The sequence below is a fragment of the Lynx canadensis genome, chromosome C1 (assembly GCF_007474595.2).
Source record: "Lynx canadensis isolate LIC74 chromosome C1, mLynCan4.pri.v2, whole genome shotgun sequence".
NCBI classification, from domain to species: domain Eukaryota; kingdom Metazoa; phylum Chordata; class Mammalia; order Carnivora; family Felidae; genus Lynx; species Lynx canadensis.
Window position 1 is genome coordinate 206980901 of NC_044310.1, and position 27984 is coordinate 207008884.

Consider the following 27984-nt stretch of genomic DNA (forward strand, 5'->3'; position numbering starts at 1 on the left):
TTTCCGGCAGATTTCAGAAATGTTTTACTAAACACTTCAGCCTTTTTAAGAACGCGGTGACCTCGGTGAGGCACTTAACCTCTGTGTGCCTCTCGGTATGGAGAATGGAGATACCACGGATATTAAAAGTGTGTACCTCACAGGGTCGCCGTGACGGTTAAATGAGGAAAAATATGTAAGGTGCTTGACAGGGCGTGGCCTGTGGTGGGTGCCCATTGAACGCTGGCTCTCTCTACCTCCTCCGCCTTCTCTAAATGACCTAGAAGGGCAACGTGTTTAAGAAAAAGAGAGGAAGCGAGCTTCTCTCATGATTTTCACTTGTCTTCTCTTTGGGGACGACCTCCGCCAGTCACTGCATGTGAGACAGGGATCTTGGATAAGCCAGTTCTCCACGGGTGGAGGTTGTGGGGGGCGGCGAGAGGCACGGCCAACTTTCTTTGTCTTCGTTACATAACCAACACTTCTAGCTATAAAATACGATAAAGAATAGCAAAGTTCTTAGAATACGTGACATGACAGGATGACATTTGAGTTTCTCCCTCTGGAAGAAAGCTGGGGGCAACTCGTGGAGCGCTCGGTACACCCGGTCCCCGTCCCGCTCTATTTGCCCTCGGGCCGTTCGGCAACCCTGTGCGGCCTGGCCGGCTGGGACAGGCGGGGACTGTCACTCAAGCCCGGTTCTGTCTCGGGGCTGCCTGAGAATCAAAGAGGGGATTTTTTTCACTTTCCTTTTACCTTGTGTAATAAGATGGTCTGGGCAGAAACCAGAAAATCAATGGGAGAGTCAGGACAAACATCACTTCCTAATGAGCCTTTTAATCTTCAAAGACAAGAGGAGGCCCCTACCTGGCAAAGCTGTTTGAGAAATTCTACGACTTAGGAAGCGGTTAGGAAATGGTTGCTCCAGGGCATGAAATAAGGACCTGGAGGCAGCCGTTAACCACTTCTAGACATGTTTACTGTTTTGATGGGAGGCAGCGGGGTCATGAATAATGAAAAGTGACGAGCCTGGGTGTTTTTGAGTCGGGAGACAGCTTCCACCTTCAGCAGTGAATCCGGTCTCCACCGAACACGTCATTAACTGATCAGTAATACGAATAACCACTAACCACTTTGTACCCAGTCGCGCACATCTTGCCTGATGACTCATTTCTCCCTGGCCCCACTTCTGCTTCTGATCACAGGCGCTGATGGCACAGCGTTGGCTCGGATGCCCCTGGCCATACCTCTTCCGTTCTTCTTTGCTCCGTGGCTTGAGGAGACAGGGGACAAAAATAACATCTTGCCTTCCACCTGATCAGTAAAAGACAGCTTTTGCAGCATCGGCCCACGGAGGACAAGGGCTGAGGTTAAGCACACGAGACCTGGAGTTCTAGGACCTGGGTTCAGATCCTGACTCTGAGACACTAGCTCTGGGACTTGGGCAAGTTGCTTAACTCCAAGTCTTTGTGTCTTTATCTGTAAAATGGGATAACAGTGCCTGGCTTACAGAGTTGCTGGGAAAATTAGACGAGACAATACACACAGCACAGTGCTCAGCACAGAGGCTTGCACGTTATAAAAACTTGCATCTACTGATGGAAGCAGCTTCGCAAAGCACTTCTCGAGCGTTCGGTCACCGTTCAAACAGTCGAAACACAGCACTGGTCCACCAAGAGACATCACACCTGCTGCAGAGGACACAGCTCCAGGGCAGAGTGAATCAAGCAAGGAAGGGGTATTTGGGAGCCTTGCGTCACAGCAGGGAGCCTGTCATTGTCCCAGATACCTTTCCATTAAAATGCCCCGCCCAGGCTCTCCATTCCTTAACATCTGGGAAGTCCACTGAGCGTTCTTTAATGGGGATGATACCGGAGTACATAAAAATGTGAATGGAGCAGTTTTATTCCTTCTAAACAGGAGGAAACAGATGAAAAGGGAAGACAAGTCTTTTCTCTTGGATGAGTAGGGATCAACAAATCCTTTAATGAGAGGTAACAGGCAAAGGACCAAGTATTAGAAACATGGAGAAGATTCAGAACATCCTGTCAATGGTACTTTAGGGATTATCTAGATTTTCTGGAAAGGTCCCTAAAGTACTCTGATCCCTTCTTTAAATCCTACAAAAGGAGGAAGTAACTAGGCTCACTAAAACGGTAAGAACTCTTCTCGGCCTCTAAATTCAGAGAGAATATTTTAAATATTGAATATCAGGAAAACTTTATACATGAAAACCCGTCCAGTTATCTTCTACTACAAGTAGCTTTAGGGATTCATGAGCTCTTGAACTGTTTCAGCTACACTTCAGTCGAAACTGAAACGCACATTTGGAAACAAAAAAACCACACCCACTGCACATAGTGGTCCATATTCTAGCTGAAATGCAAAGGGGGTTTGGGGAGAGCTGATGGGGAAGAAGGTGTGGTTTAAGCAAGTTAGGTGAGTACAGGTGCCATTTGTTGAGCTAAAGAAGATGGCAGGAGAACCAGATGGGTGAGGGCAATAATATAATTCATCTATGGAACTAAAACTTAATAAACAACCACGTAGAGAGGTAATGTGGATAGGTAGGTATGAGTAGAAGCTGGAAATATACTGTGTGTATATATATATATATATATATATATCATATATATATATATCTCCACACATATATACATATATATTTGGAAGTTTTTGTGGTCTTTTTTTTCCCCAAAATAAAGTCTTTAATGTCTAAATTCATAATCGTAAAATCAAAAATTTATAAGAACTTTTGACTCAGCAACTCCTATCCAAGGAAATTACCTTTATAAATTCTGACTCAGTTCTAAAGATTTAAGAACAAGAATGCTCACTGAGGTGTTTATTACAGGAAAAAAAGTAAATGGCGACCCATAGGATATTATAATGAATTTATGCCATGGAATATTCTGCAGCTGATAAAAGGATCAAATAAATCCACATGAATTCACATAGTTTTCCATGATTTACTGTCTAATGTATGAAGCATATTACAGTGTAATCCTCCATATGCAAAAAAGTTTCATAGACATATTTTGCATATGCATAGAAAAGGTCTCAAATAATACACCTACCACTTAATAGGGTTTTTTATGCTGGGAAATGGGATTATAGGAGAACATTTACTTTCTGCCTCATTATGTTTTATTTGTAGATTTTGCAATGAGCACGAAATATACTTCCTTTAAAAAAAGACTGCAAGGCCTTTTTTTTTTTTTTTTTGACTTTTAAATTAGAAGAATTTCTATCCTCAAAGTGCTTACACTTTATGGGATACAGTCAGAAGGGTTTCCCCCTCCTAGTTTCCACCCTGTCTCCGTAATGCTACTAAATGAATCTTCTCAGAAATCTTGATGGCATCTTGCCGGGGGGCAGGTCAGGAAGACAGAGGGTTGGAATGGCAACGCTTCCACAAGGTGACCGAGGCGGCTTGGTGAGGCCCAGCACACGTGTGACAGGTGGCTGCAGAGGTCGTGTGAGTGGGCAGGGAGGCCTCTGAGCTCACTGGTGGCCTGTCTCAGCCGCAACCGCCACGTGTGAGCGCTGGCCGGTCGTGCTGGCCAGACCGACGACAGGCAGAAAGTGGGTGACCAACTAAGCGGTCTGCGGTCGTGAAAACAAACACTAGCTGTGCTTTCTTCAGAGGCCACAAGACACAAGACAAATCTGCCCTGTCGTACTGCAAAAAGCCACCGTGCTGGCCAAGGAGGGAAACCAGGGCAACACAGGGCCATCCTTGTGCCGTGGCAGGGCCCAGGACAGGAGCCAGGTTCCAATCCCAGGTTCCCCCACAGCAGGCCCATCTTTGGCACAGGGAGCGGGGCAAGAAGGATGGCAGCTGTTTTCCAGGGTTTGGTGTGAGGGAACGAGAACCGTGGAGAGAAGGCTGACTTCCACCTTCTGTCCTGAATTCAGGGCAGGTCAGTAAGGGTCCGACAGGAAGGAGGCAGGACACCAGGCTGGGTCACAGGAGCACTTCTTTTTTTTTTTTTTAATTTTTCAACGTTTATTTATTTTTGGGACAGAGAGAGACAGAGCATGAACGGGGGAGGGGCAGAGAGAGAGGGAGACACAGAATCGGAAACAGGCTCCAGGCTCTGAGCCATCAGCCCAGAGCCCGACGCGGGGCTCGAACTCACAGACCGCGAGATCGTGACCTGGCTGATGTCGGACGCTTAACCGACTGCACCACCCAGGCGCCCCACAGGAGCACTTCTAAAGCACGGGCAGAGTGCAGCGAAACCGCTAAGCACAGTCGCTTGTGCTACAAACAGTGGGGCACCATCACCAGCCGTAGGCTGGCAGGGGCAAGGGAAGCATGGTGACCCAGGGAGAAAGCCCCCCTGAGCACACCTGCTGACAGGAGCCCCCGGGACCGCAGGGAGGGCCGGGAAGTCAAGGCCCCAAGTCGCCTCACCTGTGAGCTCCCCACACAGCCAACTGGACGGGAGGCAAGGGAGCCCACACATGCAGCCTCCTGGGGGGGGGGGGGCGGCTCGGGACAGCGGGGAAGAGGGTGAAGAAAGGGCATGAATCTGGGAAGGTGGAGGGAAGACAGCCAGCTCACCTTGGTTCGACAGTGTTCCAGTCGTTGACAGGAAAAGTACATTTACGCACTGCTTTCTGTAATGTGCACACGTGTGCTCTTAGACAAATCGGTTTTTTTTTTAATTTTTTTTTCAACATTTATTTATTTTTGGGACAGAGAGAGACAGAGCATGAACGGGGGAGGGGCAGAGAGAGAGGGAGACACAGAGTCGGAAACAGGCTCCAGGCTCTGAGCCATCAGCCCAGAGCCCGACGCGGGGCTCGAACTCCCGGACCGCGAGATCGTGACCTGGCTGAAGTCGGACGCTTAACCGACTGCGCCACCCAGGCGCCCCATGACAAATCGGTTCTTAATGGAAAAGCTACTCGCATATGCAACTCCCTCTCTAGGAACCTATTATATACTCAAGAAAACACGTTACACTCCCGCAAACACACAGTAGCATTTCATAGGAATGTCTATAGGATCCTTGTGTTTTAACCTTTAACTACTGACATTTATTTTCCAGCAACAGAGATATACAGTAATTGAGGCCCTTCACTTTTCTTTTTTTAATTTATTTTGAGAGAGAGCAAGTGGGGTAGGGGCAGAAAGAGAGAGAGAGAGAGAGGGAGAGAATCCCAAGCAGACTCCACACCATCAACGCAGAGCCCAATGTGGGGCTCGATCTCACAAATCGCAAGATCATGAACTAAGCAGAAACCAAGAGTCGGACGTTTAACCGACTGAGCCACCCAGGCCCCCCCCCCTTTTTTTTTATTAGAACAGAGAATGTGTATAAAGATTGACCTAAAAGAAAACGGCTTTGCTTCAGAGAAGAGTTGGTAGCCATGTTAGTGTTCCGATGAAGTCTTCCTGGCAACACAAGCAGGGAACAGGGAGGGCTGGGGGGCCGATGGGAAGGAGGGAATGACTTTTGGGCCAAAAGAGCCTTTTATTATTCTCAGTTGCTGAGCACGTTATCTTTCTGCAGGGCTTTCAAATACATATTATCTTTAAAAAAAAACACACACATTTGAGTGAATGCCAAAATTTTACCTAGAAGCTGGATGATAAGAAGGAAAGTGACTTTATTTATTGCCTTCTTCACCTAAGTCATTCCTTAATTTAGAGAATTACGCAGCTGGCACAATACTGAGCGGTGCCTGAAGCGAGCGTACGCAAAGGCGATACCTGGGGCCCGCATGTTCAGGTACGGATCGGAGGCATAAAGGCTAAGTTGCAGAGGAAAAAGATGAATTTAAATTGGCTCACAAATGCTTCCATGAAACCAGGCTTAGAAAACAATCACCTGGCTTCATTTATCAGTGCTGCGGCAATGACAGCAGGGCTCGGTCATTGTTTTCCTGACTGTAAAATTGATCCAGGCTTGGGCGCCTGGGTGGCTCAGTCGGTGGAGCCTCTGACTTCGGCTCAGGTCGGGATCTCGCCGCTTGTGGGTTCGAGCCCCGCACCGGGCTCTGTGCTGACAGCTCGGAGCCTGGAGCCTGCTTCAGATTCTGTGTCTCCCTCTCTCTCTCTCCCCCTCTCCCACTCGTGTGCGCGCGCTCGCGCTCTCTCTCTCTCTCTCTCTCTCTCCAAAATAAACAAACATTAAAAAAAAATTAAAACTGATACAGGCTTGTTTTAAAAAGTTTCAAATTCAAATAAAGAAAAACAATCACTTGAAACACTACCACTGTTGACATTTTATTGAACACCCTGCAAGACACGTCTCTACAGATGGATGGATATATAGAAAGCATTTTACGTAAATGTGATGAATCAACATCTGTTGTACTAGAACTTGTTTTCTGAAATCAGCAACATATTGTATCATCTTTCCACTTCTGTAAAGCTGTTTATCATGTACGTTCCACTATATGTACATATCTGGCTTTTATTTATTTGCTGAGGTGAGATTATCTTCAGAGTAGAAGTTCCTCAATGCAACATGGTCTTCTAGGAAGTCCCCCGCCCCACATGTCTTTCCGCCCACAGTGACCAGGGCACCCATGTCTTCCCCCCCACCATGAGAGCCACCACTGGGCTTTGTCAATCTTTGCAATTTTTGCTAATCGGGTAAGTGAAAAAGAAATCTAATTTTTACTTGTATTTCTAGTTTGGTAACGTAAGATGGTGATGACTTTGTAACGTTTTCATGCGCTTTATGCCTCTTCCCATCTCGTATTTTGTGACCTGTCCTCTGAACGTTCAACCTAAGAGCCTGTATATTATATATTAATACATAACCCTTGTAAATAATACAAAACCTTACCAGGAACTTTAAAAACATCCTGCCCTCCTCTCTCCCACCCTTTTAGAAAAATAAAAGTCAGATTTGCTCTTGGACTAAGTGAAAGCACCCTCAGGGCCCTGCCAAGCATACACTTACCGCATCGGAACACGGAGAGCTGGGCCAGCATGGGCACTTGGTAGGACTTCCCATCAGCTGTCACAAACGTGCGTTTCTTTGTGTTCTCAGGTTGGAACCGCGATTTCCACAAACCCTTAAAATACACGGCATTGACCAGGACCAGTCTGGTGAGCGCACCATCGATGAGATTTGGGGAGAGCAGATTGTCGATCATACCTGAGAAGTTACGGAACAAGCAAGGGAAAAATTCAGGATTGGCAGTCTATTTGAGGGCAAAAGGCAGTGTGGGATCACGGACAGTGAAAAATCAAAGGAATTTTTAAAACACTTTAAAAAGGAACTATTTACAACACCCTTTTTGTACCTTCTCATGTTCTTCTCGCTAAAAATGAAAGCCGAACAGTTAAGGCTAAAATCAGAGAATCCATAAAGACTTTCAATATCCTTTATTTGGAGGTTACCAGACTTTTCCTTAAGAAATTCTTTTACAACGAATTCCCCATGAACCCCACGGTTTAGAAAATTTTACTCGCCTAAATGATTAATTACCGATGAATTTCTCTGTTTGCTAATAACTGGTGTGAATGACTGCCAAGGAGGGTTTTCGATGGGCACAAGATAGGCACAAGGTATGCAGTTGTTGTCTGAACCACCGGGTAGATTTAATGCCGGTCAAAAACCAACCTCTTCGACCTGTGCGATCTGATTGAGGGTAAAGGCTGAATTTCTCCTGAAGTTTTAGAAACGATGGGCATTTGGAATCCCTGATACCACAAGGCCTCACAGCTACTTTAAAGAAGGGCTGGAGGGGCACCTGGGTGGCTCAGTCGGTTAAGCGTCTGACTTCGGCTCAGGTCGTGATCTCACAGTTCATGAGTCCGAACCCCAAGTTGGGCTCTGCGCTGACAGCACTGGAGCCTACTTGGAATTCTCTCCCTCTCTCTCTGCCCCTCCCCTGCTCACACTCTCTTAAAAATGAATAAATTTAAAAAAAGAAAAAAAGGGCTGGATCTAAAAATCAGTGTCTACATTTATGAGTTATGGACTGAGCTAGGTGTAATATTACAGAGAAGCAAGGAAATGGCGTCTGTTCTAGAAGGCCTCCCAGTCTTGAGGGGAAATTCACTCCACAAAATGTAGAAGACCATCCGTCTTGATTGTGTTAGGAGTGAAGGAGCAGACAACCGTTCTAGTTTCAGAACATTCTTTGAGGCCACGAGGATCCTTCCTGAGTGCTATCTGTACTTGACGGTTTGGGTTTTCGTTAACGTACCTTTTGCTCCGTCTCTGAAGATCCAGCTGTGTGTTTACGAGGGGTCACTGATACCCAAAGTGATGAAAAATTAGTTCATAAATTCACTGTAGCTTTTGGCCTTAGCATATTTAAAAAAATACACAGTGCCGTAATGTAAATGCTAGTTGTAATTCTTTAAATGGTGAGAGTAAAATAAATAGTTTCTGGAGAAGCAAGAAGGTCTAATTCAGCAGAGAGAGCTTTAAGTCTGTCTGTCTGTCTACCTATCTATTTATTTATTGGGGGGAGGGGAGAGAGTGAGGGAGACAGAGGATCCAAAGCAGGCTCTGTGCCAACAGTAGAGAGCCCGATGAGGGGCTCGAACTCACGAACCACAAGATCACGACCTGAGCCAGAGTCGGATGCTTAACCAACGGAGCCACCCGGGTGCCCCGAGAGCTTTAAGTCCTTTTAGATGATGTTCAAGAAGATGCGAATGTGCAATAAACGAATGTTTGGATAAGTCGTGGTAAAGACGCGCGCCCAGAGGTTTCCCAGACCCCAGAGGGCTCCGTAAGTTTCATCACGACTCCTTTCTTACACAAGGGGGCACCAACGCTAAGTCAGGACCTGAAGGAAGATACACAGGCCATGAACGGCCATCATTCGACGCAAGGGCGGCCTCTGTCTTGAGGGAAGGAAGTTAGAGCTCTGTGCTTCAGCCACTGCAAGCACCTTAGAGCTCCTGACAGTGAGGGCTGTGTCTTGCCTTTGCTGGGAACATCACCCAGTCCAACCCCTTTGTGCCTTTAGGACACAGCTCCCTCTCTACCTGTAGTAAATGTCCTCTGACCCTCCTCCCCAACTCCCAGGAGTTTCCATAAAGCTCAACACTCGCTGCTGCCATACCCGAGGTATTTTGTGCCGGCCGAATTTAACGTGTCTCTCTCCCCGAGCTGAACCATCAAGTGCGCCAGAGCAAGGACCCTGTCGTTCACTTTTGAAACATCAAGCCTGGCTCAGGGCACCCGGGTGGCTCAGTCGGTGGACAATCAGACCTTGGCTCAGGTCATGATCTCGCAGTCTGTGGGTTCAGGCCCCGCGTCGGGCTCTGCACTGACGATACAGAGCCTGCTTGGGATTCTCTCGCTCCCTGCCCCTCTCCCACTTGCACGTGCTCTCTCTCACTCTCGAAACAACAAATAAATTTTGTTAAAAGAATCGAGCCTAGCTCTGTGTTCGGCACACGATCAGTGCTCAACACGTGTCTAAAGAAGTCTCCTCAGCCCTTTTTGTGGTCATTATGGTAAATAAAGCCTCTGATTGCCACCTGTAGGACTAAGATACGATACGGGGGCATGAAGAAATATTAAGCAACGATAAAAAGGTAAGGAACGCATGGTTAGAAGGAGGCCCACGAGGGGCTTGCCATCGCTAACTGCACACGGTGAACGTGCATCACCCGGCCACCCACCCATGCGCCTACTCGGCCACACAGCCACCCACCTACCCACCCACCCATCCGTCGATGCACCACCCCTCCATCCGCTCCTGGATGCCCACCTGCCATGTGCCAAGTGCTCTTCTAGGTAAGAAAACAAACAAAAATGAGCCCCGCCTTCAAAAAGCTACGGAGAAGACAGAAGTGGATGGAGGCTGGCAGGAATGGCTCGGAAAAGTGTATGCAACAGGAAGAAACACCTCGAAGTAGAAGCGAGGCCATGTGAGAGGGGGATCGGATCCGGTCAGCGAGGTTAGGGATGGGTTCCTTGAAGAAGCTGACCAAGTAATGGCTATAGAAACAGCTTACGCTTGTGGAACGTTGAAGTGCGAGGCACTCAGCTAAATGCCTTGTGCGTATTACTTACGTTCCCACAAAAACCTTAGTGTTGGTGTAACTGTTTCAGCAGGTATCACCGTCGTATCTCCATTTTACAGATGAGGACTCTGAGGCACAGGGAGGTTAAGTAACTTGCCCAAGGTTGCACAGCTAGTAAGTGGCAGAACTGACATTCAAACTCGGCGCCTTGCTTTTAACTATCATGCCGTGCACGTGGCAAGTGTGAAAATGGACAGGCGTTAACAAGGGACAGGCGGGGAGAACAGTATCCCAGGTGGCCGGATGCAGCGGTGGGGGCTGTGACAGGAGAGAGCACGGTGAGCTGGGGGCTGGACGGGAAGGAAGCGTGCATGGCCGGAGCACAGAGCCTGCGGAAGAGAGGCTGGAGAGGCGGGCAGGGCGGCCCTGGCGGGGTCAGCACCCCATCACAGCGGGAAGAACCTTCCCGTCTGGCTCTCCCACTCCGCAGGGGGCAGGAATCGTCACCTCTATGGGACGGACTGGGCAGTCTTCCGCACATGGAATGTTCGATCTCCAGGATTCTGGGTTCTCCCAGGTAGGTAAGTGCCTCTCAGTGAGGCAGATCACCCCAGGGGCCGTTTGGAAATTTGTAGGAGAGTTTTCAGTGGACTGACAGGTGGCCCGAGAGGTTACTTGCCCTGCAATGTTCACAACAGTCCCACACGCTAAAGAAATGTCCTGCTTCCTGTATAGCTTTCAGATGCCCCACTGGATGGTCACACTGGCCAGAAACTGGCTTACCATCATCTGGGCCCAGAACCTCACTCTTCTTCCCCTGTAAACACAAAGTTATCTGTTTCATGGCACATTTTTAACGCACACCGAATTTTCCGGGTAGGTGACTACGGTGCAAAGCAAAGCGAGTGGAAGCTGTTCTTGTTTTGTTCTGAAATTTACCAAGAGTACCGCACCGTTTTAGGAAAGAACTCGCTTCAGAAACACAGGAGGGCAGCTCGTGGTTTTCACATCACCAGCACCCCACGCCTGTCTCTGCCTGCTTTCGTAGCCGTCCGTTCACAATTATTCTAAGAATACGACTGCTTCGCTGTTATGTGCTCAGGTGTACTTGTACCCAAGGGCTCACCTGCTGAACCACATACATAAATGAGTTTTGTTTTTCCTTGTATTACAGTTTGGCATTATATTAATTTTTAGAAGTGTCTGTGTACTTGTGCATAGGTTATACGAGCTACGAATCTCGCGGCAGGATGGTGAAGTGAAGGGTCAAAATCTTTGTTTACCAAGAGGTCGGCCAGGTTGAAAAAGCACTGCTGGGGCTCACCACGCCCCCCCCCCTCCCCAGAGGCAGTGAGCAACTGAGTCAACGTGTGTCCAAGGAGCTTGAACACTGTTAAGCAGCACGCTAATGTGCCTTCCTATGACCAGTCCAGTTGGTAAAGAAGAAGGCTGGCAGGAGCCACTCACAGGCCACGGTCATCCAGCCACCTGGCTCTGAGTGCCAGCAACTTCCTGCCACTGTTCTTAGGCCTCTGGGCCCGGAAAGAACCACCAGACCCTTCACATTTGCAGGTGTCCTGATCGTTTTGCGGTTTTAGGAAGGGAGCCCGGATTGCACTCTCCAAGAGCCTACTGAGAAGGAATGCTGTGGATTTATCAAAACCAGTTCTGGTTCCTCCACCCTCGGGGCACTCCCGGTCCCTCTCTTTGCGAGTCTGTCCCACGCCCTCGGACATTCACGTATACAAGCCTGGTCATGGGTGGTGGAGGCAGACTGGGGGAGCATTCGTTTTAATGCAGAATGTTCGGCCCCTCCCTCGGAGATTCTGATAGAGGAAGTGGGGGGTCCAGTGACCTGCATTCTAAACAAATGCCCTGGGTAATTCTGACGCAGGCACCCTAGGAACCACACGTTGGGAAACAGGACCCAAGAAGCCAGAGTTTCCTCACGTTCTGTCTTTGGGCCACAATGGAGTCGTTGGGACTCCTGAGACTTTCCCGCTTCCACTCTTGCGACCTTAACTCTCCCTCCTATGAAAAACAGGTTCCCCAATCTAGATTTGCAGCCTTAATTTCCTGTTGATCTGGACCCATCTCTACTCCAGAACATTTCCACCTAGACCTCCAGTTTACAAATTAACAGGTTTAAAACACCCACGTTAGACATTTCCTCAGCTTAATGAGAGGAGAAATGCACGCAAACAAGCAATCATTATACAGCGTGGAAAGTGCTATAATGAAGGGGCTTAGAAAACGCAGACTCGTATGCCAATGGTAAGCAGAGACGAGGCACCGACTTCCTGGAGGCGACGGCAGCGCGAGAGAGAAGCAAGGGAAGCAAGGAGAGAGATCAGTATCGAACCTCACAGGGGGAGAGGGGCATTCCAGGCAACGGGAACAACAGATGCGAAAGTGGGAAGGACTGAGCGACTGAACCTTCAGAACAGGCCAGGGCCTGCGGGCGAGGCCTCTGGAGAGGCGACGCAGGGGGGAACAGAGGAGAGTCCGTGGGGCTGGACTCTGCTCTGTTGCCCCTGCCACAGGGAGAAAGACCCCAGAGAGTACCGTGAGTCGTGGCACCAAGAAAGGGGAAGGAAGGTAGACGGAGTCAGGGCACCTCCTAAGAGAGGAAAGACAGACCAGCCGGCTGGGTCCAGGCGTTTCGCGATGGGAGGACCATGGGACAGGCAGACACCAGCTAGAATCTTAGGAGCCCAACGCACGCTTTCACTCACAAAGTATAAAATGGCACCCAGTGGTTCCCAGGGAATTGAGGCCACTCACCCCTGGTTTCGTTTCTAACCCACACGTTGATGGAGTCACAGGCAGAGGCTGGATCGTCAAAGTCCACGTTCTGGACTTCGCACTGAAACACGTCCTTGTTCCTCGTAACGAAAGGCACTTCCATTTTAGAGCCGTTCTTCACAAACACTGCATTGGCCACCGTCACGATGTCTTTATTCTTCTTGGAGACGATGGCCTTGTTGATCTTCTTTAACACTTTACCGACTCCTGGAGGGGAAGTGGGAAGATGTAGCCACGTTTCCACAAGACTTTAGACACGCTACGTTTTTGTTTAAGATCTCTTTCCTTGTATGGCAACCAACAACAGCACAGACAAGATAAGCCTCAGCAGCAAGAGACTACGCCTTTTGCTTTCTCAGTGGCCGAGTGTTAAGAAAAGGGGAAGGAGGGTAAAACCATTAGCGGTTCTTAAAAATCAGTGGTGCTTCCACCATCAAAACAGCATATCTGAGGCATCTCAACGCCTTCCCCACACACACTTGGTCCTCCTGGGAGACTTTTCTGGTGCCAGGTCAATAGGAAGACTGGCAAGTTCTTCTTTATGTAGCCATGGGGGAGTAAATCCAAGGGATCTTCCTAATTCATTCTCTTTTGCTTTCTTAACTACCTTTAGTGCTATTTCCTTTCCTGCCAAAGATTTAACAATGCGATCTCGTTTTTCTATTTTGGAAAAAAAAAAATGAATAAAATAAGCATTAGAAAGACTACAAAAAATTGTCATGTGCCACCATCCAAGAATAGTGTGATTTTTACTTGATATCAAGCTCAAAAAGCAAGGGGATTAATTTTGTGGCAATGTAAGCTTTATCTTACACGAGCCATTCACACAGGCTCCATTTGGTTTCAGAACATGGAAAAGAAGCAAGTAAATTATAAGGATGAAATGTGCGAGCTCTAGAGGGAGCTCAAATCACAGAGCCTTGGGTTCCTCGCTTGGGGTCCTTTCAAAATGACACCGTCCTAAAACAGCCTGCAGGGTCACGGTGACAGTCTCCTGGAGAGCTGATGTGTCACACGCTCAGAGGGTCTCTTCTCCAGATCCCTTAAATAAGGGTAGGGGAAGTCTGCCATGGTGCACAAGGAGGCAGCCCTCTGGCTCCTTGTTTGGCCTCTCATGACCCCACCCTGCGCGCTGTTCTGTGGGGCAGGCCCGGTGGGAGTGAGCAGGCCTGCTTCATCGGTACGGGAAGAGCAGAGGCCAAATCCCAGAGCCCGTCCCTTCTGGCCACACTGCCTCCTGCACACGCCCCGATCTCCGGCCAGGAAAAGACGGGTGTAGATTTCACTCCACTGCCCCAAACCGTTCTGCCTCTGTCCTCACTAAGAGGACACCTGAGTTCTCAGGGGCTGAGCCCGAACTAGGCCCTGGAAAACCACTCAGGCTCCCCTGAAAGAGTTCGTCCTGCCACCGAAATCACGTTCTGTAACACAACTAACTGCTAGTGATTTGGGAGAAGGAGAGGGTGGGGGAAGGACACCACCGACAGGCAACATCGGCAAGAACTTGAGAAATATCGCTTAAAACGAATGTGGCTCAGCATTAACACAAACGACAAAACTCCAGTCGCTGCCTTGGAAGGGTACTGGCTGGCAGGGTCTGGCTGGACCTGGTAACGGCCATAAATTCAAGCGGTGATTCGCCACGAAGCTATAAATCACCAAGAGTTTGCTGGACTTCCAAGCAAGCGGCGGAACTGGGAGCGTTCCAAGTATTAAGCCCTGCCATGCTTCCGACAGGTGATCAGACTGCAGACTCATGCAAAATTGAAGGCCACGTAAATAGAGCAGGGTGTCCCAGCATTTGGTGCTGGCAGCTCGGAGGCTACATTGAACACAACGGCCAACTGAGGGCGGAGGGGGGCGGGGGGGGTGGGGACGGGGACGGAGGGAGGCACGGAGCGCTTGACCCCTGACCCCAGCTTGCCTTCCTCTCCGAGTCTCAGGCGTCAATGCAGTCAAGAGTCCTAGAACTTTATGGCTGACAGGAGTGGAAGAACAGGGAAAGGGACGCTCCCTCGTTCTCCAAAATAGTAAGGAAGACTTCCACATGCAAAGCGACTGGCTCGAGGTCATGGTGCACGGTGACCTAGAAGGGCTCTGGGGCCCCTTCTGCTCCCTCACACACGGCACCCACCCCAGAGGCTGGTGGAAGGTGGGCTTTGGGGGAGGATATGTGAACTGGAGCGACAAGGCCACAGGGCTGGGAGACAGAGACGCTTACCTCGACGTGGGTAATTCAAAGCAATTCAAACCTTTTCCATCGGGCTTTACTGACAAAAATTCCTTCCATTTTTTTTTTTATTCTGAAATACTGACAGATTCAGAGGAAGTTTCAAAACAGTGGAGAGGGTGGTCCCATGGGCCTTTTCGATCAGTCTCCCACAGTGGTAGCAGCCCGTGTGGCTATGGCACAGCATCACGACCTGGAAACTGCCGTGGGTGCAGCGCACCCAGCCCATGCACACCACACGTGTTTTACGTTCCCGGCACCTGTGTGTGTGTCGCTCTCTGCACGGCTGTCACTCACTGAGATTCATGTGGTCACCAGCACAGTTAAGACCCAGAAAGGTGCCATCGCTACGAGGCTCCCCCGTGCTGCCCTCCACGGCCACGGCCACCCACTTCCCCAGCTCACACCGTGAGGTTTAGCCCAAGGCACCGTGGAGGTGGGGCAGGTGGGAAGCTTTCTTTTTAGAGATGAAGTACACTAGGGCATGGAGAGATCATGTGACTGACCCAAAGCCCCAGGGCTAGAGAAGAGACCAGAATCCAGTTCTCCTAACTTCTAGCACTGCTAACATCCGTCCTTTAGAGGAGACAGCCCTAAGTCCCAGAATGGTACCAGCGAAACCCCTCCAGAGGCACGACTCCCTCGAGGCCCCCCCCCCCCCCCCCGACTCGCCACAGCCCGGAGTGCACGCACCGTTCACGCCGTATCTCATCACCGTGGTGAGCTGCTTCTTAGTCCTGCCGTCGGCTCCCAGCTGAAGCATCCCCAGGACGGATGCAATCCCATGGGGGGACACGACCACGTTGTCAAGAGGCCGGGATTTGATAATCTGATTGAAAACCTGGATTCCTGTGTCGGAGCCTAGTTCCTCCAGAGATAGGGGGTTGAACTGGGAGCACACAGAGGGCAAAGTCACTGTGGCCACAAGAAAGAAGGGGAAATGCCAGTTCATGGTTCCTTCCGGCAAGGACAACCTGAAAAACAAGATCAAAACGATACGTGACTTCCTAAGTGATCACTTTTGGGGGGACTACTTTGTATTCAACCTGGTAGGATTTATTACACTCCGTATAACTGAGTGCCCTGTTAATTTACCTGAAATACGAGAGTGTAGCTGAAATCAGTTGCTGCTGTATTTTCTAAAGGGGAGGAGGGGCGGGGGGAGGGAGGGAGCCCCCATCTGGCAGGTTCCCAACTATGTGCCAGACACCAATCGGACAACCACCCTTCATCCAACGGACGCAGTATTTAATCAAGAACTACGGCATGCCAGGCCCTTTTTGAAACACTGGGCAAACAACTAGAAACGATGGATGAGACCCCGGCCTTCCCGGAGTTTCCTTTCCAGAGGGGAGACAGAAAAGAAACCAGTAGGCGGTAACTTCAGAGAGGGATCAGGGCCGTGGTGATAAAACACAGTGTGCACGCAAACGGAGGACAAGTTGGGGACGACAGGAGATGGGTCACGGAAGACACCTCTGCTGAGGGGACACGTGTGAGGGGAGTCCTGAATGAGACAGAAGCATACCCCACCCCCCACCAGCGCACGGCCATGCAGGAGAGAGTTCAGGGGGGACGTGAGGAGGAAGAGGGCCCACATCCCCAAAGGCCCATAGACCCTAGGATGTATGGCTCTTGGATTTCATTCTACGGTCACAAGAGGTGATGGGCATTGAGGAGGGCACCTGTTGGGATGAGCACCGGGTGTTGTATGGAAACCAACTTGACAATAAATTTTATATTAAAAAAAAAAACAAAGTCACAAGAAACCACGGGAGGGTTTAAAAAAGGGAGTGAATCCCTTGGGTCACTATGATTACTTTATAACCATATGTCCTTGTTTTAATTTTTTAAACTTTTTATTTATTATTATTATTGTTTGTTTGTTTTTTACCATAAGCATGTTATTTGTTAAAGGATTGCTAATTAAAATAAATTTATGGGGCACCTGGGTAGCTCAGTGGGTTAAGTGTCCAACTCTTGATCTTGGCTTAGGTCATGATCTCATGTTTTGAAAGATCAAACCCCACATCAGGCTCTGTGCTGACAGAGCCTGCTTGGGATTCTCTCTCTCCCTCTCTCTGTCCCTCCCCTGCTCACGTTTTCTCTCTCTCTCTCTCTCTCTCTCAAAATAAATAAACACTTAGAAATAAAAACAAATTTAAGTGACACCCTTAAATCTACAATAAGGCAGAACAATTGGTAAATATATCAATTGTGAGAATGGCACTGTTTACACAGATACTCTCAATTACAGTGATTTGTTGGAAATACGAGTTCTTCCTTGATTACCACTCACTGAGCTCCCTTTGGCTGTGACAAGTAAGAGGTAGGAAATTTACATGTGTTTATGGAAAAGCAAATACTTTCATTTTAAATGAGGACTTAACAGAGGAAGTCGGCCAAACAAAAGCAGAATTTGGGATGTGGCTAATTTGATTCCTGCCTTGGAGACCCAAGCTTGCCGAGAAGCCAATTTGTCCTCCTGTCACGTGCATTTACGTGTGAGAGGTTGGGGATGTCTGCAGAGAACAAGAAAGAGAGGGGGGCCTTTTAGGAGATGGAGGCCTTGGAGTGGAGGGGAATAAGGTCTGTGTGCTCCAGACAGAGGGTCCCTGGAGCATTAGGCAGAGCTGGCATTGGGTGTTTCCTTGTCTTCCTTTGGACGCATCTGTCCTTGCTTCCCACTCCAGGACATAGTAGATGTTCAATAAATACACGTGGGGTTAAACCTGATGGCTTATATACTTTCTATTTTTGCTAATTGTTTTTTATTGCACCAAAATAATGTCTACTGAATGTGCCTACGACAGTGATCGTGTTTAGTCCTGAGCCTGTGAGCTCCAAACACTTTCCAAGGAGAGTGAAATTCACTGGTTTGGGGACAGGACTGCCATCAAAAGCAGACTTCGGCACCTGCACCCCCAAACCTCACCCAGGCCCACGAGGTGAACCACTAAGACCATCATTCGAGGGGATGTTGCAATTTTCTCATATATTGTGAAACGATCATGTTTTTAAAAATTTAGAACACTTGAGAGTTTCTCCAGGGCTTAATTGTAAAATAATTGTGTTAAGACAGCCTGTCTAAATTCAAAACATGTAAGTGACCTACATACGCTCCTACTTGGGGCTTTCCTATGGCCAGCGTGGCCTATTTTGACTTTGGCACCTAGGACTGGCTCTAATGCCACGACAATCCCCTGAGTTTCTCTCAGCCTGTTGGACGCTGGAGAGCTTCCAAATGCTGACTACGGAGGCTTTACTCATTTCATCTAAAAATTAGACACTGTGTCCTCCTGTCCTCCCTCCCTGCCTTCTTTCTGGAAATAAATCTCCTCTTTATTTTTTTAATTGTTTTTTTAATTTTATTTTTGAGAGAAAGAGAGAGAGAGAGAGAGAGAGAGAGAGAGAGAGAGAGAGAGAGAAAGCAGGGGAGGGGCACAGAGAGAGGGAGACACAGAAGCAGGCTCCAGGCTCTGAGCTGTCAGCACAGAGCCCGATGCGGGGCTTGAACTCACAGACTGCGAGATCATGACCTGAGCCAAAGTCAGACACTCAACCGACTGAGCCACCCGGGTGCCCCAAAAATCTCCTCTTTAAAACTTAATATACCGCAAAGCCTTTCCAAGTACACCATGATCTGTACACTCTTTGTCACAAATGGTCAAATCTCGTAACTGGCACCAACTTCATCAATCTCAATTGTTGACTCTTCCGTTATAGTCTATTCTGACGTTACCTTCAGTGTGCCTAATCTCTACTCCCCAAGCCTCCCAAAGAAATCCTCCTGGATTGGCAAAGGCTTGAATAAATATTTGAATCTGCACACTCATCAAGGACCTCAAATTGCTTTTGCCTCTGGTAGCTTAAAGTTGATTCACCCGCATATTACAATTTATGTAGACGGCTGTAAAACAGGTAGAAAGGATCAGTAAGAGAGAAAAATATTTAACAGCTCCAATGCCTTGGAGTCAGCAAGGACAGTCTCCCAAATAAATAGCCATCTTATTTGGCAGAATTTTGCTTGGTTATGACTTTCTGCTAGAAGAAGAGCTTCATTATGAAGTGGGGGACGGCTGCCATGAGTGTTTTTCTTGGGTTTCTGGGATTTGGGACGTTTTTGAGAGATGTCTATGTGCGGTTTCATAACAGTGTCCTGGGACAGTGTCAGAGCTGTGCAGGACTTGGAATAAGAGCTATTTTTGATTGATGTTCTGGGCATAACTTCTTCTTGGCCTCAGTTTCTGAGGCTAAATGCTCCCTCGTTTAAGCTTACCTGGCTTACGTACACGTCTGAGACTGAGTTTTCACTCCTCTCCAAAGTTCAGTAGCCAGGAGAGGAGGTGCTGACCCATAAATCACTTTGGCTTATAAAATTCTTAGCTGATAGAGATTCATGTCCAAATAGACCATCTTTTACATGAACTAACCGCTGAACTTAATCAGGCTGTAAAATGCTTACTCTCTACGACAAGCAGCGTCTCCTTATGGAAAGAACACAGTAACCTCCTGTTTATTTGTAAGAGAAATTACACTGCAAGCTTTCAAGTAAGGGAGAAAGAATAAAGCTGTTGCCCAAATGTATTACATAGCATCGGTATGGAAGGTCAGAAATCTGTTTAAATGTCTCCATTTCTTGAGTACTCTTTTCATAACACTAAAAACAACACAACACAACAAAAAACCAAGAATCTGGTTTAGGCCATCTTTAGAGGGAGATCATAAACCTATAAATAAAGCCAACAGCCCAGCCATATCATTTCAAATGTGGGCTTCTCTTTTCCCACCTACTTCTAGTTTCTCTCACTCCAAATCTTTCCTTTCCAGGGTCAGGGATGTTTTGAAAGTACAGTAAAACCGTGGATAGTGAATAACTGGTTCTGCGAGAGTTCCACAAGACGAGCAAACGTTTCTAATAAATTGTAACTTGATAAACGAGCCATGTCTCGCAATCCAAGTAGTACGTGATGCTGAATGTCACGTGAGCACAGCTGAGCCAATGGTTCGCGAAATTTGCTTTGATATGCGAGTGCCTTGGATTACAGGCATGTATCTGGAATGAATTATGGTCGCAAACCAAGGTTTTACTGCAATTGGGTACTGCTTTGAGCTTTAAGTGAGACTGAGTGAAGTAAATAAGCTGGTTTTTACAAATGTCGGACTCATTGTGCATCCGTACATGCAGCAAAGTCTCCCCGAGTAGGGGTGGACATCAGAGAAACCGACCGTCCACAGACGTCGTGGCTTCGACCATCACGTCCACACTGGCGATGCTCATATCTGCACCTCGATTCCCCAACCCCCTGCACAGTGTCAGTGCCATATTCTCATCTATTTGCTGCCTACGTTCACCTGACTGTTCAGAATATTATCTTGGCCTGAAAAATCCTCTGTAGGCGGATTATGGAGAAGCCACTGGGCGGTGAAGTCCACCAGCTTTCCTCTTAAAGGTCTTGGCCTTGGCCTTGCCCATGCTCATGTCTTTCTTCTCTTCCTTGCTCTCCACCTGGTGACAGCCATTGCCCCCCACCCCCAACTCCTTCCGTGGCCTGTGGGAGGCTTCCCCTGATTGCCCCAGATGGGTCTGTTCTCCCCCTTCTCTGAATTTCCACAGGATTTCCTATCCGCACCTTTCATTTTGTTTTCCAAGTAGGCCCCCCACCCCCCACGAGACCGGAAGCTCACAGAAAGCAGGGCCAGGGGCCTGCATGTCCACAGGGTCTTACGTAGGGCCTTCCCGGCGGTCGTCACTAAGTCAAAGGTTGACTCGTGGGACTAATCCAGCTGTTCCAGTGTTTGGTGCGGAATAAAAGGCACTTTGAAAGCATTTTAAGCAACTGTGAGTTAGAAGGTATCACCTACAATCTAGATTTAGAGCTGTTCTCAGGAAAAAGGAAAATGAATAGGACCCTGGGCCCTCATTCCCATGGCGAGCATCTGGCCTATGTAGTGACCACCTCTAGGGGCTGGGTGTGGGTTTCCTATGTGCCCAGCTGCACAGTCTACTGGTTCCCACTGGCCACCACCTCTTACATCACTTCTCCAGGCTGTGAAAAAGCGCTTGTAGCCAGACCCCTGCAGTGAATGAGTGCTCCCTGATTAAGCAATGGCAGATTCACCCAGCCGGTCACAGAACACGAAGCTTATTTTCAACCTAACAGTCTTTTTTTTTTTTTTTTTTTTTACAAAATAAAACCTACCTTACATACAATACCTGAGCAAAAGATAAATAAAATAGTATCTGTCAGCTCAAATGAGAAATCATATGAGATCTGTCAGCTCTATTTAGCGTAACAAATAAGATGTACACAAACAGTTTCGGGGGGAAAATACTAGAAGACTCTTCTGGCTCCCATTCTTAGCCAGAGGATTCACATCTGTTTTAGGAGGCCCCAGGGGCATCTAATAAACGGCAAGCATTCTACCCCTTCTCATTCTCTAAAATATGTTTCAAGCGATGTATTTTTATAACAGGTATGGACCAAAATCTTCAGGGCATGAAAGATTTCAAATATATGAAAAATAATGTAAATCCCTAGTACCCAACACCCAGAGAAAATGGTGATCAACTCATGGCTTATTTTATTTCTTCTAAAATCGACAACTGTTTTGAAGCCAATTCTGGACACCATCGTATTCAAAATACCTTCAACATATACTCCAGACCTAGGGAATACATGTGTATATATACACAGTACCATTGTCCCACTCAAAAATTAGTGACTATTATGTTAGTATCTAGCCAGTGTTCAATTTTTTTTTTATAGTTTATTTGAATCGGGATCTAAATAAACTCCACACATTACAACAGGTTGACAGATCTCTTGCCTTTTAAAAAATCTTAACCCCAGTTGCTTTATTAACTTTTTCCTCTGAACTTTTTTTTGTTGAAGAAACCGGGGGTCTTCGGTAGAGTCTCCCCACAGTCTCGATTTTGCTAACGGCATTCGTGTGACGCTGCTTGACAGGTTCCTCTGTCTTCTGTACTTCCTGTAAGTTTTGTAGTTAGACCTAGAGCAGGGGTCTGCAAACTCCTGCGCCTGAGCTGGCCACACGTTTTGTCTATGGCTGCACTGAGCTCCTGCAGCAAGTTGAAAAGAGTTGCCCAGTTGCAACACGGACTGTTGGGCCAGCAAAGCCAGAAACATCTACCTGGCCCTTTACAGAAGGTTTGCCACTTCTACTCTAGAGGCTGATCAGTTTTTGTTTCTGTTTTTTTTTTTTTTTTTGCAAGATTGTCGCACAGGGGTGTTGTAAGCAGGAGGAGAAAGTGGCCACATGGCTCTTTTTTGTGAGGTTAGAAGCTGCTGGTGATCATCGTCTAAGTGCATTGTTTCATTAGGGGTTGCCAAATGATGCTATTGTAGTGCTAACTTTATTAGCTGGGTACTTCTATAAAAAGACATTTTCCATTCCAAATTCGGTATCCTGAGGTTCAGCTTGTAGAGCAAAGGCAGGATGAATGCTGGATTCACCCCTTAGATCGTTCTTTAAATGATGAATTGGTTACCCTGCATCTCAGAGCCGACCAGAGGAGGGGTCTTGTTTGTTTGCTAAGTATAATTGTGAACTTATGCTTTTCAACATATTCTAAGGATCTTGATCCACTGAAATTTTATTCTTTTTCTCTGATGCTCAGAATGAGCCTCGTCAGGTTGAGCACCTGAGCCTTTCATAGGACCTCACAGTCCCAACAGCTTCCTTGTTTTCTGCTTTGACAAGATATTGCAGGCCCATTCTGCACCCTTCCTGCCCCAGGTAGAATCAGCCACTTCTCAACGGAGCTCTGGTTCCTCTTGGCGAGCGAGAGTATTTAGAGACCATCTGAGTATCCTCACCGAATCAACTCCAAATAAACTGAGAATCCTGGGCAATGTGGAAAAACCCGAATCTACTGACAGCACTCCCTGGACTATATCCAAATGTTAACGTTCAAATTATGAAAGAGAGACCGCTTACCTGTGACCTAGTTTGCCCCGCGTGGCCACAGAGCCCACGGAGGAACAGTGGGTGAGGAAAGATGGGGGGGAGAGACGGGCATTTCAAGCGGGGCTGGGACAATCAAAATGGATCACCCTCTTGTGAAGGCAGTTAGTCTCCTGGATCAAACCCAACCTGATGGCTTCTGGGAACCAAACAATGCGAGTGCCTGGAGTGAACAAGTGGCATCCAGCATGACAAGGAGAGTCCCCCAGGGTATCTCAGGTGGAAAGGGGTAACCACCAGCCCCTCCTCTCCATGAAAGCTGACATTTCTCAAGGAATGGGAAGCTGCAGACGTCCTTCTGGTTTCTGTGTTTGCAGTTTCTTGATTCTTAGAACCAAGGCCCCTTATTGTTTTGCCTTCGGACCAACCATTTCTTCTACAAGGGCTATAGAGAAAAGCTGCACATCAGATTGTATGGAATTGTAACATCTCCCGCCAGTTTTTCTGGACCGGGCTTCCCAGAGTCTTCCAAGAGCGAAGGAAAAGTGCTGGGCTGCCAGAGACGTCCACGTGGCCTTACGTAGGACTGTGCTCCCCAGCAGTCAGGCCCCAATGCTGCCCCCAATACTCTGCCAACAGGCAAGGGTCTAACTCTTAAGGGTGTTTGGCAAGAGGCATTCTAGACACCTCAGGAGTTGGCCCACAGTGATCAGGGCTGTATCTGCAAAGTGACAGTGGCTGTCATGCACCAATAATTGAGGTTAAGGCTCAAATATGGTCCCATAAATGCAAGAGGATGATTCTGGCCTCTCAGACTTCTGCAAACATTATTGCAATAGATTCCATCAAAACCTGTCTTCATTTTCCTAATACCTACCACGTTCTCTTAAGATAGAAAATCAGATGAACAAGCAAAACTGTAAAGTGCATCTTGATACCCTTGGGAAGTACACAGAGTGTTAGCAGAATGAGTCAGCACCTTTACAACTTAAGGGAAGAAACAGGAAATGCCAACCGATCAAAGTGACAGAGCTTGGTGGTTTTAAAATGTTCTTTCAGGTTACTGAGGGAGGCTTACAGACCTCTTAGGATTTTTTCCTTAAATTTTTATCAGACTTCAAAGTGCATGGTTGATCTATGACACTGATTAATTTAGCCAAAAGGAACCTAAAAATGCTCAGGAGCAAAATTCTCAGAGCTGAAATGTATGGCAACAATGTCTAAAAGGTTCCTTCAATGAAGAGACACATTTTGTTAAGTACACTCTGACATCCAAGTGCCTTTAGTATACGTATCATTCATTCCGAAATCCCTTTTGGGGTAAAAGGGGGAGGCCAGGAGGAAGAAGGCAACTGGGGCTTTGTTCGTTGTCTCTCCCTCAGAATACAAGATCATGAGACATTTATTCCGTTTTCCTCTAAGAGTCAGGGGAAATTCATCTAAGTTTCAAATTCCAATTTTATCATCCACTAACCAAGAGATCCAAGGCAAGTCACAATCTTTACCAATCTCAGCTTTTTCCTCTGCACTCTATTTATTACAAATCAAATTCCAGCGGCGGTCGTGGAAATTCCATGAACACGAACAGAGACAGACAGTAACTAGCACAGGGTCCACCTCACAGTGGTACCCAGTGAATGTTGGTTCTTCTTCCCTGGTCTTCCTCTTTGCTCAAGACCTGAGATAGTCTCTGGTTTTTATTTCAATGGCTACTTAAAAGAGTCTCAATGATCAAGCTAAGAAAATGGGTCAAACACAATACTTCCACCTTGACGTAGCCCCGTCTGTATCTGTAAGATTTCCTTAGATTATTTTAAGACAGGGTAAGACCACGCTAAGTGTGTTTTCCATGTCTCCATAAGAGAATGAAGGGATTCGGTTATGATGGGAGTAGAGGTGGGTACGTTCCAAAAAACGTTTAATGGTTCCAAGAGAGGTTTTTCGGTCTGTTGTCTTAGGTCACTAAATCCGTTTCACTTACGGTATCAAGTCCTACAGACTTTCTCAGTAACACATTTTTAAGATGCAACAGTTCAAATGGGTGATTTCCTAAATGACAACAAGGGCGGGCGGGCAGCGGGGGGACCCAAGATGTTACAGTGATATTGACCAGTGTACTTCTCAATCTTTAAAACAAGGTAGCACCTTCTCTAGACATCAACAAGTATTACAGATACTTCACAACTAATCATACTTTTAGTAATTGTGAAAATACATGATAAAAACTACCATGAATCGATACACACTCTGAAAAAATGCAAATTCTTTTTATCTATAACGGCATCTGGACACATTTCAAAAAACCGTATTTTGAGGTATTATTCATTCAGTCTGTACTCAAGGCTCCATGGACATGACTTTTCTGAACCCTGAGAATAACTCTAATGTTGTCTATAGGTCCCCAATTCATAGATGAGAAATCAATGCTCTCTGGGTTGTTGCTAGCAAAAAACGGATCAGTAGGTGTTGTTAGTGTAAATGGATTAAAGAAAAATAAAAAACAACTTCCTAAAAAAGCAATTTGGGTATGCATCATCTTAAAAACGTATATACCTGTCAGAATAGTGATACCCTTGTTATGGAGCCACCCTACGGTAATAATCAAATAGATTTGGCCCTAAAAATGTTCACTGTGGAGTTATTTCTAGTGGGATTACTGCAATATTCTTTGCAAGAAATAATCGCAGTAACAATGATTACTGCAACCTACCTTTTATCAGATTTGTGTGCTAATATTTGCACCTGTTACCCTCACAGGATTGCTGCTGTGAGTTGGAATCCATTTTCTTAGCGGGTCTTACATGGCTTGGAGTTCACATACACCATTCCCTGACCCTGCTGGAGGCCAACAGCCACTAAATACTGACCCAGGAGTAGGAAAGCTTAGCTCCTTTACCTTCGGGTGGCAGAGACCACGTGAAGGTGAAGTTGATTCTCCAGAGCTCCCCATGGGATTGGGCTGCGGGGCTTCACCCCGATTGGCTGCTTCCTTTCTAATTCCCACCTCCCCGCCTGTCGTGCTGTCTCACCCCAGAGCACTTCCTCAATGAATCATTTTCGCTTTCTCCTTGGCCCAGGGGCGACGTGTGGGAGAGCACAGGGTCGGTCCATGACATTCATCCAGCTGCTAAGAAACTATCTTGGAAGAAAATTTAAAGATATGGAAATACATTCTGGATATATTCTCATTGAAAAAAGGAAAACTATGATATGATAAGCTATGTAAAAATAAGACACAGGCATAAAGACTAGAAAGATGGATATCAAAACATTAGCTACATAATCATTCTGATGGTGGGAATAGGAGGACAGTTTATTACCCTTTACACTGTTCTGTATTTTTCAAAATTTTTATGGTGAACACATCACTTGAAACAAGCGTCCCTTTTTCTGTTTATAAAACCACGGCAGTGGGAACTTAGATCAGCTTAAATGTGTAGGAAGGGGGAGCAGAAAAGAGCGCACGACAGCGGTTAAATCACAGGATCATAAAAGCCTGAATAAAAAATAGTAGTTATTGGAAAAGGAGAAATAGTTGAGGAACAACATAGTGGGATCCCTTTATATACACAGATGAGTGTTATACCCCATTCCAAGCCAGAGGCCATTTCACGTGGAGCCATTTCAGTAAGCGATGGCTCCATTTTGACGAACCCGATTTGACACGTTTATATACAGCTAAACCTACATATTAGATATTTAAAGGCAGGGACTACAGTTTATTAGTTTTCTTATTCCCTGTTTACCATAGTACCTGGTATATAGCAGGGACTCAGTATTCGTGAATTACATTGTCGCTCCATGGTAATTAGCTGTTCCTATCACTATTTTAAGTAGCAGCAGCAACTGTTATTGCTAACTTGAAAAAAAAATCCAATTTGCTTAAAACTTATGGAGAGTACATTCGTAAGCGCTCAACGATAATTGCTGTCATTCCTTGAATGTCTACCGTAAGGCAAGACAACGAACCTCGCATTTTATATATCCAACATCTAGCTGAATCCTCAACTTAGGTAGGCATTAGTATTTATACGTTACAGGTAACAAAAATAGAAGCCCAGGAAAAGTAAACAACCTGCCCAGAGGGCACGTGGTGAAGACGTGTCTGAAAACCCACACACTTAGCCAATAGGTCATGCTGCCTCCCGCGGTGAAGTTCAAAGAGTCAACCGAGGAAAATGTGGAGAAACGCTGCCTTCTTTCTAACTCTCTGTCCTGTGCTTGAGCCGTCAGATACTGGGAGCAAACAAGTGACCACAGCTTTACAAGGCCCCAGAATTGAACAGAACGTTTGTTACTCTGGGGCTGTGGTTCTCCTCCGGGAGGGCGGTGACACTGCCCCCCAGGGGACATCTGGCAAGGTGGGGAGACATTTTTGGCGGTCACAACCGGGAGGGGGTGTTCCTGGTGCTGCGGGCTCAGGGATGTCGCTAGACGCCCTACCATGGGCAAGACCACTCGGCCCCACGCGGAAGCGTCTGGCCCCAAGCGTCAGGGCCTTGCTGGAACACTCCTTCCCACTCTCCTCCACGCTGCGTCACACAAGGACACCGTCGACCAGCCTTGATTTAGCATCAAGGCTTCGGCCTGCAGTCCCAGGCTGGTCCCTCTCAAAGCGACAACTGTACCGACACCGACGGTCACAGCTGGTCTCCCCGGAATGGTCGACCCGAGTCTTTGCCGCGTGGGAGAGGAGGGAATCCAGCAGGTTCCCTTCTGTGAATCCCAGAGGGGAAGCTTTGTGCGACGGTGGCCGAAGCTTGGGGCTGTCAGTCCACCTCATCAAATCAGGTTCACGGGTATTGCCCATCATGAAGACCTTCTGGAGGCCGGGGGGGGGGGGGGGGAGTGGCGCCCCCGCTACACTGAGCTTCCTGCCCAGAGCAGCGGGGAGGCATTTCCACTGGCCCGGTCACCAGCACTTATTCCTCCACAGCCGCCCCGGGCTGCGTGTCCTCGGGGCGCCCCTGACAGCCTTCCCACGAAGCGGCAGCAGGGAGCCAGGGCTGACATGACCCGGCTCTGCCCTCTCCACCTGCTGCCTGGCCCCCCCCCCCGAACCCCCCCCCCCCCCCCCCGA

At 47.5% G+C, this 27984-nt stretch overlaps 1 protein-coding gene across 1 annotated transcript in view; it reads right to left on the reverse strand.

The window, feature by feature from the left end:
- SERPINE2 (serpin family E member 2) overlaps nt 1–27984 on the reverse strand; it is a 62635-nt gene that overhangs the window by 10868 nt on the left and 23783 nt on the right. The window contains exons 2-4 of the mRNA XM_030325855.1: nt 15669–15949; nt 12725–12952; nt 6906–7103 (exon numbers count right to left, since the gene is read on the reverse strand). Coding sequence (XP_030181715.1) covers nt 6906–7103; nt 12725–12952; nt 15669–15927 — 685 coding nt within the window. The 5' untranslated portion in view covers nt 15928–15949. The remainder of the gene's footprint in view (nt 1–6905; nt 7104–12724; nt 12953–15668; nt 15950–27984) is intronic.